This window comes from Pan paniscus, chromosome 11 (genome assembly GCF_029289425.2).
Source record: "Pan paniscus chromosome 11, NHGRI_mPanPan1-v2.0_pri, whole genome shotgun sequence".
NCBI classification, from domain to species: domain Eukaryota; kingdom Metazoa; phylum Chordata; class Mammalia; order Primates; family Hominidae; genus Pan; species Pan paniscus.
The window spans coordinates 29976855-29995895 of NC_073260.2; the positions used below are offsets into that span (position 1 = coordinate 29976855).

The 19041-nt window shown below is 44.7% G+C and overlaps 1 protein-coding gene across 4 annotated transcripts in view; it reads left to right on the forward strand.

The window, feature by feature from the left end:
• The window catches only part of PTPN3 (protein tyrosine phosphatase non-receptor type 3), a 122776-nt gene that overhangs the window by 67861 nt on the left and 35874 nt on the right, over positions 1 to 19041 (forward strand). For 3 of the 4 annotated variants that reach the window (XM_034967947.3, XM_008963274.4, XM_063594279.1), the window contains 4 exons: positions 1716 to 1779; positions 3276 to 3448; positions 7536 to 7670; positions 9791 to 9967. In XM_034967947.3, the coding sequence (XP_034823838.2) occupies positions 1716 to 1779; positions 3276 to 3448; positions 7536 to 7670; positions 9791 to 9967 (549 nt within the window). The remainder of the gene's footprint in view (positions 1 to 1715; positions 1780 to 3275; positions 3449 to 7535; positions 7671 to 9790; positions 9968 to 19041) is intronic. The other variant, XM_034967948.3, reaches the window with a different exon arrangement.

A 19041-nucleotide genomic window follows, 5' to 3' on the forward strand; every position in this document is an offset into this window, starting at 1 on the left:
TGCTGAGCTGGAGCCCTAGGAACCACAGGAGGCCTGCCAGGCCCTCCTACCCCTGTATATGAAGCCAGGGGTGGGGGGAGTAAGAGGTCCACAGATACCCATGGGCCAAAACCAGGCAAGGTAAGAACTCAAAAGGGGAGTTGATTCTCCTGACTTGTTCTGCAGAACAGGAATTTTTGCATCTGCCAGTTGGCACAGGAGAATCGTGAGGAGACTCCCCCGACTTCAGGGAGATGGCAGAGCAGTAACACACACTAGGAAGAGTATCTCCAGAAGGGGTGAGCCCAGACACTCTTCTCATCCTTAGACTATTAACCTGCAGTCACCCCAAAAAATTTACTTCACAGTTACATCTACCAACAGATGATTGAAAATAGATGTGTATTAGGTAATATCTAATATGTAATAGAGGTATATTGCTGATCCATCTGGGGGAATGTCCCATGAATAGTTCAAGTTTCGTTTTACCTACACAGCCTCTCCATTCTAGAATGCTCTACCAAGGTCTTTGTGTGATCCTAGAGAATAGTAAAATTCCTTCATTTCCCGAAAGTATTTCAGAAGTAAAGATTCCAGCAGGGAAATATGCACCCTTTATATGGATTACAGAAGTTTTGTATAAATGAATGATAGTCAGCCCTTAGTGTACTTGGGGGATTGGTTCCAAGACCACTTGTAGTTACTGAAATCTACACAGACTTGTCACACAGTTGGCTCCGCAAAACTCGTGTGTTTGAAAAGCCAGCCCTTTGTATGTGTGGGTTTCGCATCCTGCAAATACTGTTTTCCATCCATGTTTGGTTAAAAAGAATCCCCCAGATAGTGGACCCCACATAGTTCAAACCTTTGTTGATCAAGGGTCAACTGTAAATTTATTTTAAAAGTTATGTTTTTAATTAAAGGAACAAGCATTGCAGGCCTACTGTGTGACAAGGTAGGGACTTGACATTCCTACTCTGCTTGAATCCTCACAAGGCCGCTCTCTGAGAAGGGCAGTGTTTTCACCACTGTTGGGAAGACTTCATAGTGGAGAGCTTAGGAGCACAGGCTTCAGAGTCAGCTGAGACCGGGGTGCAGGTCCTGGCTCCAGGAATTTCTAGTTGAATGATCTTGAGCACTTTGGTGATGTCTCTGAGCCTCAGTTTCCTCATCTGAAAACTGGGTATAACAATATGTACTTTTCAGGATTGTTGCAGGGCTTCGTTGAGGGGATGTTTATAAAGCTCTTAGTAGCAGCCTAGTATCTAAAAAATGTTCAGTTAATGGTGACTAAATTCTGTTATCTTGCAAATGTTAAGTAGGCTACTTGACACGTGACTGTTAAGTAATGGAGCTGGGGTTCGGACCAGGTCTGTCCTCTTTCAGCTGCTCCATGCTGCTCTCAGCTGTCTTCCCCATGTATATACCAGCTCACGCAGAGCTGCAGTGCCACAAAAGCAGCTTATAGCAAAGAGAGCGCATGGCCTGTGTTTCTTGTTATTTAAAAGCTACATCATAATCCAGTGGCCCTTACGCAGTGCTCAGCTTCAGTCAGCTACTTGGTATTAGCCTGCAGCAGTGGGGCTGCCATCATTTCTACAGAGGAGTAAACTCTAGGCAGCCAAGAGCCCCCACTCATCAGGATCATGGAGTAAAGGACATGCATTGAGAGGCATCAGCTTCAACCTGGCCGATCCCTGATGTGCTTTGTTTGTGTTTTGTTTTATTTTTTGAAGGGTGAACATTCTCAAAATTTCTTTCAAAAGGAAAAAGTTCTTCATACATCAGCGACAGAAACAGGTGAGTAGTTATGTCTGTGCTTGCTTTGTTTCGTGCGTATATATGTGTGTGGTTAGAGACAGGGACAGGGTCTCGCTATGTTGCCCAAACTGGGCTCAGGGGATCCTCCTGCCTCAGCCTCCCAAGTAGCTGGGACTAGAAACATGCACCACTTTGCCCCGTTTCTTGTGTTTTTAAGTTACTTCAGCTTTTAGTTCTTTAAGGGTTGAAGACAGTTTGCTATGTATATAACAGGGAAGAAAGAGCATGCCATTGTGGAGCCAGAATCTAGAGGATCCAGTGATTGTCCGTATAATTCTGCTTAGCTGGTTGGAGGATTAACTTGCTTTGGAGTCAGAGACAGTGGTTTCAGATCCTGGCTCTTCCACTTACCAGCTAGACAGGTTACTTAATGTTCCCTAGCCCAGGTTACCTTGTTTCCAGAAATGCTATAATGCCCACTTCTTAGGGAGTTGTGAAGATTAAATAAAAGGGGATTGGTCAAAGCACCTGGCAGAGAGCCCACCGCAAAGTAGCAGTGAATGTCAGCAAGGTCAGTTCCCTCCCATGATGTGTTGAAACTGCACGATGGCTTGGTAGGTGTATATATCTCATAAGCAAAGTCCATAGCACTGTGATAACTCCGTTTGCTCATCCATACAGAGATGTAGAACTTAGAGGAGAGGAAACTGAGGCTCCCACAGCTAGTGAGTCAGGGGAGCTGGAATTTTAACCAGATCATTACGAATCCGAGACACCTGCTCTTTCCACAGCACTACACCCTTATCTTTTTATGCTGCATGATTTTCCCTTACTGTCAATTTCCCAATTTTTCAAAGGTAATATATGCTTAAAATGGCCTCACAGAGCCGTGAACTCTTAGGAATGAGGACACAAAAGCTCAGAGCAGCTAGGACTGGAATCTGGATCTCCTGACCCCTCAGTGCAAGATTCAGGGTGGCACAAAAATGTATAAGATGGCAATTTAACATGAAAACAGAAAACCTAAACTCATGCAGAATGCAGGCAAAGCAAATGATTAAAATGATTATTACATATGAGCACTGGATTCAACTCTGTGCTTGGTGGAAAGCAAATAGAGAAAAACCCAAAGGGTTATAAACTTGCAGTTGTCTGAGAGATGAAAGAGTATTCCTTCAGGAGAGAGATGTTCCCAGAGTTAAAATTTAAAAGGAGTGTATCAGACGGTTTTTATCTGGTTGCTCCAAATATATCCAGCCTAGAAATGTAAACAGATTTGAAATAAAAGCATTCGTGAAGAAGCGCAGATGATGATAAAGAATAGATTCTGGTCATCTCTATTACCATGTTCATAAAGACGGTTAACAAATCGTGCTCTTGAATATTCCGGTACACTGGTTTGTGGCCAAGGCATTTTGAAACCAGTTTTCTGCTGTCTGTTGCATCTTACCTCATTTTGCCAATGTGGGTTAAATGCTTACAAGTCCCTGCTCCTATGTCTGTGTGGGTGAAATCTTGACTGTTTTTCCTCCCAGGCTGAATCCAGGGAACATATTGTGGCCTTCAACATGCTGAATTACCGATCTTGCAAAAACTTGTGGAAATCCTGTGTTGAGCACCATACGTTCTTTCAGGCAAAGAAGCTACTACCTCAGGAAAAGAATGTTCTGTCTCAGTACTGGACTATGGGCTCTCGGAACACCAAAAAGTGAGTGTGCTGTAAAGACTGTGTCCACACTAGGCTGAGATGTAAATGCATCCTGGTCATCAGTGAATAGAGGGCATTGTTAGGCAGAGGAGGAAACCCATAGCCCAGGGGCTCCAGGCATTGGATCTCTGAACCATAACTAAAAGTCTCCCGGGGTCAGCAGTGTCTAAGGGATATCTCATGTTCCCAGCATTTCTCTCCCCTCAACTCTGCTGAACTCAGCACTTGCAAGCAGTCAGAATGGCAGCTGTACCCTGCATCATGACATAATAAAGGAAATGGAGCCATGGCTCTGTGTGTCTCCTGGTGCCAGCATACTGGGCTATCCCAGTCTGATGCCACTATGCCAGCCTCTCCCACAGAACATTAATTCCATAAGATGCTCTGTAAAAATGAATGAAGGAATAGAAAAACATTTCCAGAGTCAGGTGACTTTGGGATATATTGCCTATAATAATTACAAAATAACAGTAGTAATCACAGTTGATAATTACTGAGCATTTACTTTGTGCTGGGCACATAATTATATTTGGCTCTTACAACTCTCCTATGAGATAGGTACTATTAGCCACAGGAATGATATTCAAAATATTTAATGACTAGTACAGGAAAAGAAATGGATGTAAATTTATATATATTTATGTATAAATATAATATATAAATTTTTAAATTCTAATTTAGATTAAAATTTATTCTCTAAATAAAATGATGTACAGTAAAAGAAATGGATGTACATTGATATATATAATTCATATATACATTTTAAAATTCTAATTAAGATAAATTTATTCTCTAAATGAAATAACCATGCAGTTTGTATTTTTGTTTTCTTTGTTCTAAGACTACCCTCTAAGTTTAGGAGGTAGCATAAATTGTCAATTTAATCTTATAATTTCTTTTTTCTTTCTTTTCTTTTTTTTTTTTTTTGAGATGGAGTCTTACTCTGTCACCCAGCCTGGAGTGCAGTGGTGCCATCTTGGCTCACTGCAACCTCCGCCTCCCAGGTTCAAGCGATTCTCTTGCCTCAGCCTCCCGAGTAGCTAGGATTACAGGAGCACACCACCACGCCTGGCTAATTTTTGTATTTTTGGTAGAGACAAGGTTTCACCATGGTTGGCCAGCCTGGTCTCGAATTCCTGACCTCAGGTGATCCACCCACCTTGGCCTCCCAAAGTTCTGGGATTACAGGCATGAGCCACCGTGCCCAGCCTATTCTCTCTTTTTTTTTTTTTTTTTGTTTTGAGACGAAGTCTCACTCTGTCGCCCAGGCTAGAGTGATCTCGGCTCACTGCAACCTCTGTCTCCTGGGTTCAAGTAATTCTCCTACCTCAGCCTCCCAAGTAGCTGGGATTACAGGTGCCCACCACCACGCCCAGCTGATTTTTGCATTTTTAGTAGAGACAGGGTTTCACCACATTGGGCAGGCTGCTCTCGAACTCCTGACCTCAGGTGATCCGCCTGCCTCGGCCTCCCAAAGTGCTGGGGTTACAGGCGTGAGCCACCGCGCCAGGCCATATTTTCTAAATCATTTGTTGGTTTTTCAAAATTGTTTTCGTGATTTGTTGTTGATGTGGCTATTACTAACTAAATGAGACCCGTGTCTGAGCCGTTATCTATCTGATATGTGGAACTGCATCAGACTGTTCCAGTTACTTTCCTAATACATTGATAATCATTAGGGAACTTGTAAACTGAACAAGTAGCTAATTTCTGTTAGTATCAGTGATACTATTTGTGGTGCTAAATGCTATCTCTCAGCTTCTGATGAACCAAGAGCGAATATATTAAGCTTTTAGCTCTTATAATACTGTTTAGTATTTTTATACATTCAGTAGATCTACTGTTGAGCAAGCCATGAAAATAACTTACTGGATTATATCATTGACTTAGATTGGGCCTGATCCTCAGGCCAGATGAGAGAAGGAATGGGGAGGCAATTGAAAGCATGCCCTCTGTTGCTGAGCTGCCTGGGTTCAAATCCTGCCTCTGTCACTTGAGCTTTAATTTGTTGCTTCTATTTCTTCATCTGCAAAGCTTTGTCATCTGCATGCATCCAATGCCAGCAGGGCTGGGTTCTGGTCTTGTATTGTGGCACAAGAAAATACCCCTATTTTGGTGACTGAAAGCAACATCCATTCTACTATATCTCATGATTTTGTGAGTCAGGAATCCCAGAAGGGCTTGGCCAGAGGCCTCTTCTGCTCTGTGTGGTATAGATAGGGATTTCTCAGTGAATGTGGCCAGAGGATCCAAGATAACTTCTCTTGCATACCTGGTGTCTTGATGGAATGGTTGGGAGGCTGGACTCACCTGGACTCCTTAGCATCCCCATCTGGATACTCCAGGAGGGTGGTTGAATTTCTTACATGGACACTCAGGGTTCCAGGAGCCAAAGGCAGAACCATTCAGCCTTCTTAAGGGTGAGACCTGGCACTGGCACAGCGACTCTGTTGCTGAAAGCAGTCACAAGCCAACCCAGATGCAAGACTCAAAGAACTTGCAGTCATCTTTAATCTGCCACAGGGGATCATTTGGGTTGGGAGGATGGCTTGGGAGGACAAGTCAGCAGTTCTTTTACTACCTTTGCCAGCTTCAGCATACTGATGAATTTCAAGTCTCATTACCTCCATTTTACAGATGAGGACACTGAGGCTTAGAAGGGTCACATGACTTGCCCAGCCCCTAGAGATACAGATACACATCTGCTTATTGGGCCTTCTGAAAGGTTCCACATAAAAAGAAATTTGTTGGGTTATTTTCCAAGCTTATGGGACAATGGAACACTTTTTTTTCAGAGAGTCCCTATTAATAACCCATGACACATTAAACCTTGGAGTTGGGCAGTTTGCTCCCCTTGTTTTGATCCTGTGCTCTTCATCACTGGCAGTGTGGTTTCTGATGTAGGCCTGCCTCAGAGGAAAGAGTCTCCCAGTGATGCTGTTGTAAGCATTTTGATCAGGGTGACAACAGCATTTCTTAATGTGAATTAGTACATGATGTGCTACAGGGCGATTCATATTGTTTATGTTCTTTTGTTTGTTCTTTGTTCTGTTTTGTTTTTGTTGGTTGGTTGATGTCATGTCACAAGGAAATGTGTAGAATGTTTTCATAAGACATTAAATCCTAGTTTAAAATTTAGAGATGCCAGAACCAAAGTTGTCACCCTTTAACAGGGTGACAGGCTTCATGCTCTATTTTCTCAAATAATTCATTCTCTGAGGGGTCTAGATAGCTAAGATTTAAATTCTCTAGGTATAAATAAAATTCAGAAGTAACCTTCAGGGTAGCACATTTCAAAGAACATAGCCTGAAACTCTGTATAATTTTTTGTTTTTGGAGACAGAGTCTTACTGTGTTCCCCAGACTGGAGTGCAGTGGTGCGATCTTGGCTCACTGCAACCTCTGTCTCGGGGATTCAGGGGGTTCTCATGCCTCAGCCTCCCAAGTAGCTGGAATTATAGGCATGCGCCACTATACCTGGCTAATTTTTTGTATTTTTAGTAGAGGTAGGGTTTTGCCATGTTGGCCAGGCTGGTCTTGAACTCCTGACCTCAAGTGATCCATCCGCCTCAGCCTCCCAAAATGCTGGGATTACAGGCATGAGCCACTGTGCCCAGTTTGAAACTACTTTCTAAGCGCATTTTCAGATTCTCTCTCAAAGATTTACCAGTGATTTATAATGACAGCTCCTGCCAGCTAGGATGATGAAGAGCACCTGAAAAAATGTTTAATATTTTTACTTAGGCCAGTGTGAATAAAATAAGAATTCCTTGAAATCACTGGAGCTGTATTTCTGTGTGATCCTGGAATTCCTTCTAATCTGGTTAGGTTTGGTTATATTCTGGAAACAGCTTTGTTGCTTGAGTAGTGAGGACAAGAAAGGATTTTCACCCGAAGAGTAGAAATCACATAAGGAAATTCCAGGACAGACAGGAATCGCTTTTGAGCTGTCTCCCTCTACTCCTCATAACCTTGGCATTAACCTGCCTTCCTTCAGACAAGAAGCATGTGTAGACTTTCACACATGCAGTAATTTCTTTCCTGTTGAACGTCAGTGTAGAAAGTGAACCTGCATCTGGTTTTTCAGGTCGGTAAATAACCAATATTGCAAAAAGGTGATTGGCGGGATGGTGTGGAACCCAGCCATGCGGAGATCCTTATCAGTGGAGCACTTAGAAACCAAGAGTCTGCCTTCTCGTTCCCCTCCCATTACTCCCAACTGGTATGTCCTCCTTTTTTTTTTTTTTTTTGTACTACCCAACAGTAGACACTTTATCTCTTTTAAAAATAAAAACTCAACTTATAAACTCCTGAAGATAGATGACCTACAATTTGCATTTTAGGCTCTTGGCAGAAGTAACTGTTTTCATGAAGTACACAAGTCTAGCTAAATGTTTTCCATCGTGTATAATGCTGAGATGCTCTTTTTAAAAAAACTTATTCAATCTAAATAGTTTGGGAAACTCGAGCCTGCTGAAAGGCCTCCTTTGGAATCACAGCACACATTAGCATATTAAACACTCTGAGACGTCCAATAATAAAGAAGTATGGTTAGCTTTACTTAATTCATGTTTTCCATTAATATCCCACAAAATAAACTTTAGGGAAAACTAACGCAGGTACGTGATGTAAATGATGTAAGGATGTATGACCTTCAGCAGCAGAAGCAAATGCACATCAGTAAGTAGCCGGCCAACTTAACAGGATGGACTCAGCTTAAAAAGAAATAGGTGGTCGTTTGGTAAAGTGAGAAGGGCACTGGGTTTGTAGCAGAAAGACCTAAACTCAGGTTTTGGCCCTTCTGTTAATTAACAAGTTTCTTTACCTCTGTAGCCTCAGTTTCCCCATCTCTAAAAAGATGATAAAAACTACCGCAAATGAAATAATAATGTATAAGTACGTAGTAAGCTTTTAAAAGAGTCAGGTGGAATTATCATTATCTTATTATAATGGTCCCCAAAGACATCACACCATTTTTGTGAATACCTCCAAAAAGGCTAGGGGCTAGAGGGGAAACCTAGCAGGGAATCATTGCCCCCAGCTCCACACTGGAGTAAGAGTGTGTGGCTGTAAATACCTGATCCAGGATCTGCTAAGCCTAAGAGAAACTGGGAGACAGGCAGACAGAGGAGATGCTGTGCTGGGCCTGCTAGGGAAGGACCCCTTCACTGGGGGCCTGATGCTCTGGGAAGGGACAGTGATAGTATTTAGTGTTAGAAATCATGACATAACTGAATAGATTTGCTTCTTGGTTTCCAACATGTAGATACCTCATTCTAAAGAGGTAAATTTATGCTATAACACAGCAGCTTAATTTATCTGAAAATCTCATTGGCAGCAATGCCAGGGGCCTAGAGAGCCCAGGACTGGATCCAGGGGAACAGCGGCGTTGGATGTTGCCACACTCGTGGCCCGGAGCTCCTGTGGCTATTTATAGGTCCTCTCCTGAGGAGTCACAAGAGCCTTTTTACTTCTGCTTTGGACACAGCATTATTGATTATCCAGGCCCAGGGGGATTGCAAATCATGGAGGCCCTGACAGTCCTGAGGAGAAATGGCTAACAAAGAAAGGGAAGATGGAAAAACTGTGAGGGAAAATAGAACTTAGAAAGCTTGGCAGCTTGGGATCCCCCGCTGCAGGAGCTGACGCCCAGGTGCCACACTGGATGCCCTGAGAACACGGCCTCATTGGATTCATTCTCAGGAGCAGGTAAGTACAGCCGAGGCCCAGAGAGGTGACGTGCCTTGCCCAAGGTCACATGCCTACTGCCACTGTTGGAGGACAGTCCAGTGTTTATATGCCCATCTAATGCATATAAACGTGTTTAATAAGGGATATATCTTAAAAAGCAAACATTTTCTCTTGGATCAAGTGAAATTCACATGAAGGGATGTCGTTGAAATAAGGTTGGAGTTTTGCTGAGAAATGTAGTTTGGCTTCTAACCCTTTTGTTTGCATTGTTCAAATTAATCAGAAAAATTCTCTGAATAGCAGTCCATATGGCCTATTTATGTTTTGAGAGCTTGAGTCCTCCTGGAAGAATAACTTACCCTTAAGTCAATACCTGTCACTTCCCAAAGGGCATAAACCCATCTAAATCTGCCTGTTTATACAGCTGAGGCTACTGTTTTGGGAGCCACCACTTGACTGAGAGTGTTAGGGATTTGTGTCACCCTTGGTGCCTTCTGCTGGGGTAGTAATGAGTTAACCGGCTGGGAATGTCAGCCTCCGCCAAGGAAGGCATCCTTAGAAAGGTCAGGACACGAGGTTCACTGGTGTCTAATAAAATTTTTAAGTGGAATTTGTTTTGAACACTTTGCACTCAACGTTTTTCCCACCCAGGCGAAGTCCTCGGCTCCGGCACGAAATCCGAAAGCCACGCCACTCTTCTGCAGATAACCTTGCAAATGAAATGACCTACATCACGGAAACGGAAGATGTATTTTACACGTACAAGGGCTCTCTGGCCCCCCAAGACAGCGATTCTGAAGTTTCTCAGAACCGAAGCCCGCACCAAGAGTAAGAAACTTTTGTTGTTTTATTTCTGGGTATTTGCTTTTTGGCTGCTGCGGAATTTGCTCAGGTCCAGGTTGCCATTTGAGAGGAACCAAGAGCTGGTGCCTGCAGCCAGCTCCCACAGGTGCCTTCTGCCAGGATAAGAACATAAATCAGACTCTACCTTTTCACCCAGAAGACGGTCTATGTGCCTGGGGTCTAGAGCTTGTACTTCTTTTTGTCCACGACAAAGACTTTCTACTCGCTAAGTACTTGTTAGTCTCTTGAATTAGTCTCCTCTCCAGCTAACAAGCAAAGCCCAGTTTAATCATTCCCTGTTCTGGAGGTACAGACTCTAGGGCCATGCTAACTCTGATTTCTCTAGATTATTAAAGTTTTACCATCACATGATTTCAAATCATTGGAAATATGCTTGCTTCTAAAAGCCTTCTCCGAACAACAGGGTTCTGAGGGGTTCTGTTTTCAATTAATAGTATAAAGAAACAAACATGTTAGAACATCTCTAATTTTCTTTGAGAAATTTTTTGTTAAATTTTTATGTCCTACCTCCCCCACCCCGCTTTTTTAATGTGACAGAGTTCCCTCATAGCTCAAGGCTAGAAAAAATGTCTGTCCTGAAAGACTGGTTGAGTGCTTTTGTTATTCAATAAGATATATTTAACCCATTTGTTTCCCTTTTTGCCTTGGTTACCAGGGAGTTCAGAACTGCACACTAGGCTCAATTGTATTCACTTCCCTCAGCCCAGATTTCTTGTATAGGACCTTCTCTTCCTCCTTTGCCTTTGTTATATGGGTCTTTTTTTTCTTATTTTAATGGATTCACAGTTACATATCTGTACGTTTTGGGGTAAACTCGCAAATCATTTTTTTAAGTAGGTAAGACGTAGATTATAAATTAGGTTAAAGCATGATAGTAAAGGATCAACTGTTAGGAAATCAACCATAGTCATTGGGTATCTATTCTGTTAAGCCCCATACTATGTCTAAAATATAGTAAGATAATGGCCCCCCTAACAGCTGAGGATTAGCAAGCAGGCACATCAGTTAATCTATAAATTTTTTACCAGTGTAGCTATTAGGCTGAAAGCATCAAATGCACCCTGATTGTACTCCAGGCATTTGCAGGTGAATTGCAAATCTCCTTCCCATTTATATGTGAGGCTGCTACCTCTCCTCTGTCCTTGCCCACAGCAAACATGGTTTCCAGTTTATCTGTGTTCTTAACACCTCTGGTTAAATAATCCCTGTGGTCATTCTTTCCTTGTGACCTGAGCTTGGATGATGCTTTTGCTAAATGGTTGCTATCTCTTGCTCCAACTTGCAGCCTGCTGCCCCTTTGTCAGGGCTACAGTGGATGATTGTGAGTTCCTTTGTGTGACTTTGTAGCTTTTCAAACCACAAGCACATCTAGAAATACAAAGCAGGAGTGCAGGCATGCGTGACTAGAGCCGTTTTGAGTCTGCAGTGGGGGCTCTGCGGCTTTGGCAAAAGGAGAAAATGGTTTAGGGAAGCGTTGGAGGGCTCTGGGAAGCCCACTCACACCTGCCGCGTCAGAGCTTCCTGTGGTGGTTTGCAGTCCCATCACAGAATTGTACAGCATCTAAACCTTCCCTGTCCAGTACAGCAGCCACCAGCCCCAGTTGTCTATTCAGATTTAAATTAATTAAAATAATAAAAATGTAGGCATTCAGTTCCTCAGTCACACGAGCCTCATTTGAATTGCTTGACAGCCACACAGGAGTGTTGGCCTCCATCTTGGACAGCACAGATACAGCCCATTCCCATCACTGCAGAAAGTGTTGTCAGCAGCACTCATCTAGACTAACACGTTTATTCCATCGTTCATTTAAAGGGTGAACCCCTAGAATATCTACAAGCGAAAAGTGCATTTTTCACACAGAATTCATGTGGGAGTAGGTTTGGAATCATCACCTTGCTTGCAGTCTGGGCGCTCCACACCACTCACCCAGCTGCTCATCTGTGGCATGGGGCAGGTGGGTAGCCTCTGAGTGCCCTCACAGCCCAGCACCCTCTGTCTCTTTATGCAATCAGTGCCAGGTGGGGAGGGATGCATTCTGTCCAATGACATGCGGATGCTTTAGAGGGCTTGCATTCATTCCCAAGTCCAGCGGCACACTTTATACGTCCTTGGCTGGTCATTGAGGGGAACACCGGAGCAAATCAGAGAAGTTGTTTCAGGAGCCTCCAGGCCAGCTGGGCAAATAGGACATTATCAGCCTATGCTGCCACACTCCAGGGCTCTGTCACTTTGGTGAAAGGAAAAGGGGGGCTTAGGGAACAGTACGTGTCCTACATCAGATTTTCCTCCTGTGGTCTGCAGTCCCATCACGGAGCATCTAGACCTTCATAGTCCAATACAGCAGCCACCAGCTCCATAGGACTATTTACATTCCAGTTCATTAAAATTAAATAAGATTTACAATTCAGTCCTTCAAGCACTGTTTAACGTAAGTGATTTCTGGCCCTGCTTGTTCCTATACATTGCACAATGAGTCTTCTTGAAACCCCTCCTTGAGACCTTGTAAAATGTGTCATCTTGGGGCTCTTTTTATCTTGCAGCTAAATGTTAAGAATAGCAAATAACAGTGGTTCAAAGGCAGGCTTCCTTGCGGGGTTTTGCCAGGTGCACTGACAATAGACATGTCAGGGGGTCAAGTTAGTGACTGTGCTCTGCAAGTGGGATGAACAGCCAGAAAAGCAGCCCCCGCCACCTCTGTTAGGTGGGAGACCTCTTCCTGCCGGTGGGAAGCCACTTTGTGCTGGGTCTTCAGAGGAGGCTGAGGGTCTGGGGACCCCCATTGCTCCAGGTAAGAAGTACAGACTGGTCTGTACCTGGTGAGAGAAAAAAAGAAAAAAAAAAAAACCTGTTGGTTAGTTTCTGTGAGTATTTGCAAAATGTTTACAAAATATTTGACATGTTTTATACAGCAGATTTGTGTTAAGAGGCAAAAAGAAGCATTCTGTCAGAGAAATCGGATGAATAATATCACAGACAGTGAGGAGGGTTCCTTTTAAGAAGAAGAATTAAGTGCGATGTTCTGTACTCGTTTAAAAAAGAAGAAAGAGAGAAAGAAAAAGAGCGGTTAGATTTGGCTGTAAACCCAGAGTGGCGCAGCTCAGGCTGCCTGAGTGCCATCTTAGCGGATGAGTCACTTGCTGGTTTGTTCCGTATTTATAGCAGCACAGCAAAGTTTATGATTATAGTTATGAATCCTTGGCAGTTTGCTTTGTGCCCAAGTAGGCTGCACTCTTTTGTTGCTCCCAAGGTTCTATCAGCCATTGTGTGTTCCTTTCCCTGCTTCCGAATGAAGACCAAATTCTGCAGAGAAGTAAGTTTCTTTCATGGCAGAAATGAAAAAGCTACCACTCTCCACCCAGATAAAAGGGAGAGAATGTTCCCTAAAGAAAGAGACATGCAGAACAGAAACTGGGGGAAACACATTGTAGAGCAGTTTAGAGTTGTATTAGAAAAACTTTCTGGTTGCTATTTTATCACAGTTGTCTTGATGGGTCACCAGCATGACACCCTCCGAGTGGATGGGGCTTCATGCCTGCATAACTTCTTTGCTGTTTGTTTGCCTCTTTCCTTAGAGCCTGCCTTCTTCCATGGGATTTGGGGCAGCCATTGCTTTTTATTTCAAAAATTCTGTGCTGGCCAGGCATAGTGGCTCATACCTATAATCCCAGTACTTTCGGAGGCCATGCTGGTCAGATTGCTTGATCCCAGGAGTTCAAAACCAGCCTGGGCAACATGGCAAAACCCCATTTCTACAAAAAAATGCAAAAATTAGGCGGGCACGATGTTGTCTGCATGTTGTCCTGGCTGCTCGGGAGGTTGAGATGAGAGAATCACTTGAGCCCAGGAGGTCGAGGCTGCAGTGAGCTGTGGTCGCACCCCTGCACTCCAGGCTGGGCATTGGAGTGAGACCCTGTCTCAAAAAAAAAAAAAAAAGAAACGAAAAAACAAAAAACAAAAAACTTCTGTTCATTGGAAGGAACCTAGGGGATCCCCTTCTTCAGCTTTGGCGGCAGTATAGGAATTCCCCCAGGCCTGAGCGCCCTGCCAGCAATGGAGAGTCCCCTACAGTGCAGCTGTGTGCTCTGTCGTTAGACAGCCCAGGTGCCCACTGTTCTTCCCAAGCTGTGCTGGAAGCCTCCTTGACGCTGACCCAGCATCAAGGTTCCTGCCTTGAACTCTCAGGACAACACAGATGGTGTCTGTTCCCAGTTCCACCTGCCAGCGTTGGTTACTGTTCCTTAAGATAGACAATTCCAATGTAGTCACTTTCCACCCATCACCCTCGTAACCACCATTCTCCAAGTGCAAATGAGCCTTCTAGAGGGTGGCACCAGATCTGAATGTGGAGGAAGGATCTGCATACCATTCTACATGTCCCCCTCGGAGGACACCAGGCAGGGACAGGGTTTTGTTCAGAGTGTTTGTGTCCCTTTTCCTTGAACCTTGCCTTCTTGTTTGAGTCCACTTGCGTGTGGATGTCTCTCAAATACCTGAAACCCAATATGATCCAATCTCAGCTCCTCATGTTGGTGTCCAGCCCATGGCTGTTCCTGTGTCTTGGTAAGGGGGGGCCATTGTTTCAGTACTACCCAGTTTGCACCTATTTGAAACATCAGTCGTCCCTCACTCCTCCTTTTCTTTCACTGTCCCTATGCCATTTCTCATCGTGTTGATTCTACCTCCCAGACATCTCTTACGTTTGACTCCTCCGCCATCCCCACTGCACTGCCCCCATGCAGCCACCATCGTCTCTTGCACAGTCTAGCTCAGTCATATCCAAACCGTTCCCCTGTCTTTGGTGTCACCTCCTTCCACACCATGCTTCACAAGAATAGCAAATTTATCATTCTGAAATACACATCCAAGAATGTCACTTCCTGCTTAAATACCTTTTCTCTGCTTTTTCAGCATTTCCTGCCTTTACCTGTGCTACTGCTTTTGTTCGTGTGTTTGTTATTATCAGTGTTTTGCCAGAATGCCCTTTTTCCCACTTGACTACCTGTTCAAACTCCTATTAATTCATCTTTCAAACTCAAGCTCAAGTGCACCTGCTCCAGGAAGCCTCTCCTGGCCTTACACAGTACCCTAGACATCTGAGCATCTCCACTGTAACATGATAATATTATTATTTGGTTAATTGTATTTCTTCTCCTTTGGACAATGAATTCTTTGAGGGCAGGGATAGTGCCCTATTCACCTCTCCTTCCTTAAAACCTGACATGGTTATTTGGCATTTAATAGACATTCAGTGACTATTTGGATGGATGGATGGATGGATGGATGGATGGATGGATGGATGGATGGATGGACGGATGGACGGACCGACGGACAGACGGACGGACAAATGGTTAGATGAAACGAGATGGGGCCCGGAGATACAAACTCCTAAGTTTTCACAGTGGGATGCCCCCTCTGCCACTTCCACATCATGTGTCCATATCACATGAGCAACATCACACCATATTTATCTGTACCCCAAGAACTCAAACATATTTACTTTGACAAGTTTGGTAACTGTCACCGGTGAGCAGGACTATGTGGTAGGTGCCCCTGCAGGGCATCTGTCAATGAGAAATTCTCCTCAGAGAATTCAGGGATGAATTGACTGAGGTTTAGCAAGTGCTTTCTTGCCAGTGAGGTGTCTGATATCTATAGGGGAAGCCTAGACAGATTCGTGATCTGTTGTTCCAGCAGGAAAGAGACTGTGAGCTCAGAAAGCACCATACCTGAACCATATCCCCTCTGCCACTTTGATCTTGTGCCCTTGGCATTTATTACAGCCCCAGATGAGCTGTTTCCTGTGGTGACTGTCTCCACATCATAAAAATGTGTATTGGAAGACAGTCTTCTTTCTATTACTCAAGGATCCTTATGTGAGGAGCCATGTGGGAAATTTCTCCAGGAATTTTATTCAGAAGAAACTGTGCCCTCTGGGTGAACTGGTATGAGTTCCTCTAGCGCCGTGCTATTCCAGCTGTGGCCACAGGCCAGCAGCTGCAGCACCTGAGAGCTGGTCGGAATGCAGAATCTCAGACCCACACAGGCCTGCCGAATCATACTCTGCATTCAGCAGGACCCCAGCTGATTCCTGTGCACAGCACATTCTCAGAAGTTCTGATCTTGCAGATGATGAGAACCATTTAACTCGCCTTCACTTTGCACCTGAGCTTCCAGATTCCTGAGTAAATTCCTTGCTCTTTTAGAGTAACTCACCCAATCACCTCGGGTGATCCTCTTGGTACCTTGCCAAGAGGCTTTATTCTTCATTCACTCAGCATTTCAGTTGAGTACTCCCTGTGTGCCTGGTCCTGTGTTCCAAGTACTAGGAGAGGAACAGAAAGAGCACTAGGGTCTCCTGACCTTGAGAAGCTCCCAAAACAGGGTCCCTGTTCCATCACACCGCAATTTGAGAGCAGGACTTTGCCCCCTTTCACAGGCGGCGGGGGTGGGGAGGTCTTTAATTTTCTAGGGTTTAGGGAGAGCTTCGTGCGGGAGTGTCTCTTTCATGGGAGTGTTTCTTTCTGATGCCTGCTGCCTTTACAGTTCAGAAGCATGTGTTTTCTGGAGGGTGAATACTTGTTTGTCTGCCTGATGGTCAGTCTGTGTCTCACATTTCTCTGTCTCTGCCCCTTTCTCCCTAAGAACCAGGATGTGGTCAGTCCCACACTGGCTCTTCCATGGTGTCTTCCCTGTCCTGCCTCAGGGACAAACCTCTTCTGCTCCTTCCTCCTCCTTGTCATTGGCTCCATCCCACCCTCACCATCTTCTTGCGTCCCTCATCCTGCCCCTTTCTTCACTCCACTTGTGGAATTCATGGGGCAGCTCCCCTGCGCTCCTCAGCCGCACTGCATTCTGCCCAGCAACAGAGGAGGCGCTAGGGCTTTGGTGCCTTCACCCCTGGCCACCCTGTGCTGTGGCCAGCTGCCACTTACTTATTGCATCTCCTCATTTGATGTCCTCTTCCTCGTCTGTCTGTCCATCTTGCACACTGAACAGAATATCACCGTGCCCTACAGAGCACCTGTGTACACAGTTGAGCAGGCCAAAAATCAGCCATTTGTTGAAATAAATGACTAAGAGTAACCCCTCCAACCCTGCTTAGAAAATAGGTTAGGGCAGGCCGGGCACGGTGGCTCATGCCTGTAATCCCAGCACTTTGGGAGGCCGAGGCGGGCAGATCACAAGGTCAAGAGATCGAGACCATCCTGACTAACATGGTGAAACCCCATCTCTACTAAAAATACAAAAAAAAAAAAAATTAGCCAGGCATGGTGGCAGGTGCTTGTAGTCCCAGCTACATGGGAGGCTGAGGCAGGAGAATGGTGTGAACCTGGCAGGTGGAGCTTGAGCTTGCAATGAGCTGAGACTGTGCCACTGCACTCCAGCCTGGGCGACAGGGCGAGACTCTGTCTCAAAAAAAAAAAAAATTGTTTAGGGCACAAAATGACTTGGAATATAGTATTAGTACTAGCAGCAACAGTAATAGTAGTAGTACTGTTGTCTTTTAGTACCATGGGCTAGTTTAGACAGACCATTGAGTTTTAAATCAAAAAAGAAAAATAGGGCTGGGGATGGTGGCTCACACCTGTAATCCCAGCGCTTAGGGAGGCCAGTGCAGGAGGATTGCTTGAGACCATGAGTTCTAGACAAGCCTAGGCAGCATAGTGAGACCCTGTGTCTACAAAAAGTTTTTAAAAGGCCGGGCACGGTGGCTCACACCTGTAATCCCAGCACTTTGGGAGGCCGAGGCAGGTGGATCACGAGGTCAAGAGATCGAGACTATCTTGGCCAACATGGTGAAACCCTGTCTCTACTAAAAATATAAAAAATTTGCCAGGTGTGGTGGCGGGCACCTGTAGTCCCAGTTACTCAGGAGGCTGAGGTTGGAGAATCATTTGAACCCGGGAGGCGGAGGTTGCAGTGAGCCGAGATTACACCACTGCATTCCAGCCTGGCAACAGAGCGAGACTTCGACTCAAAAAAAAAAAAAATTAAAATTAGTTGGACATGGCGAATGCCTGTGGTCCCAGCTACTCAAGAGACCAAGATAGGAAGATCTCTTGAGTCAGGAAACCGAGGCTGCAGTGAGCTGTGGTCACGTAACGGCACTCCAGCCTGGGCAACAGAGCTTTACCCTACCTCAAAAGAAAAAAAAATGGATTGGGGGGGGTGCGGGGAGGGAGAGAGAGGGAGACAGAGGTAGAGACAGAGACAGAGACAGACAGAACGAGAACTGGAAATACCATTTTAACTTGTTTTGTAACTGCCAAGCAGTTGCCCTTTCTGCCACTGGGTGATGCTCTTGTAAACAGTGAAACCCAGCAAAGATGCCGTATTTGGGGGGAATTTTGTAAAGCTTCCTTTTACGTAAGTGAAAGTCATGCTTTTTCAATCTGAAAACTTGTGTACAACTTCAATTCCAAAATATTCTCTCTCTGAAATGCCTTCCCATCCATAACACCCTACCCCCAATCAGCCACTTGGACACCATAAGGCCAGACTCTTGTCCTACTGTATCGCTGTGTTTCTCCATTGGTCTGTCACTGAATATTTTATTCAAATAGATTGTGATTATGAATCATTCTGTGTGACTATGATACAGATTTTATATTTAAATTAGGCTCATGTAAACTCACTAGGAGAAAGAGAAGCACCAATTTCATAAAAAATCCATGGATAAGGGCTTGAAGTGAAGGTCAAGAAAGAGGCAGTAGCAGCTGTCTTTTGTCTGGGTTTCACTGAATGACTTGGTCTCTGCGCTTCTCCCCTCACTTCACTTTGGATGAGGTTAGGGCAGGGCAGAGTCTTAGAATGTAGGAGAGCCCCATAGTCATCAGCTCTGTAAGGTGTCTGTGCTGGGCCTGTGGCTCCGGAAGGGGCTGGTGTGGGTGATGCAGAGACTCAAGGGTCCTGTCCTGTACAGTGACAGCAGGGATGGTTAATCCCTGTGACTCTGAGGGGTTAGAAATGGGGGTCTTGGGAGTGGGCTCTGCATGGTCTGGAGAGGGAAGAAAGGCTCAGGACACACATCGGTCAG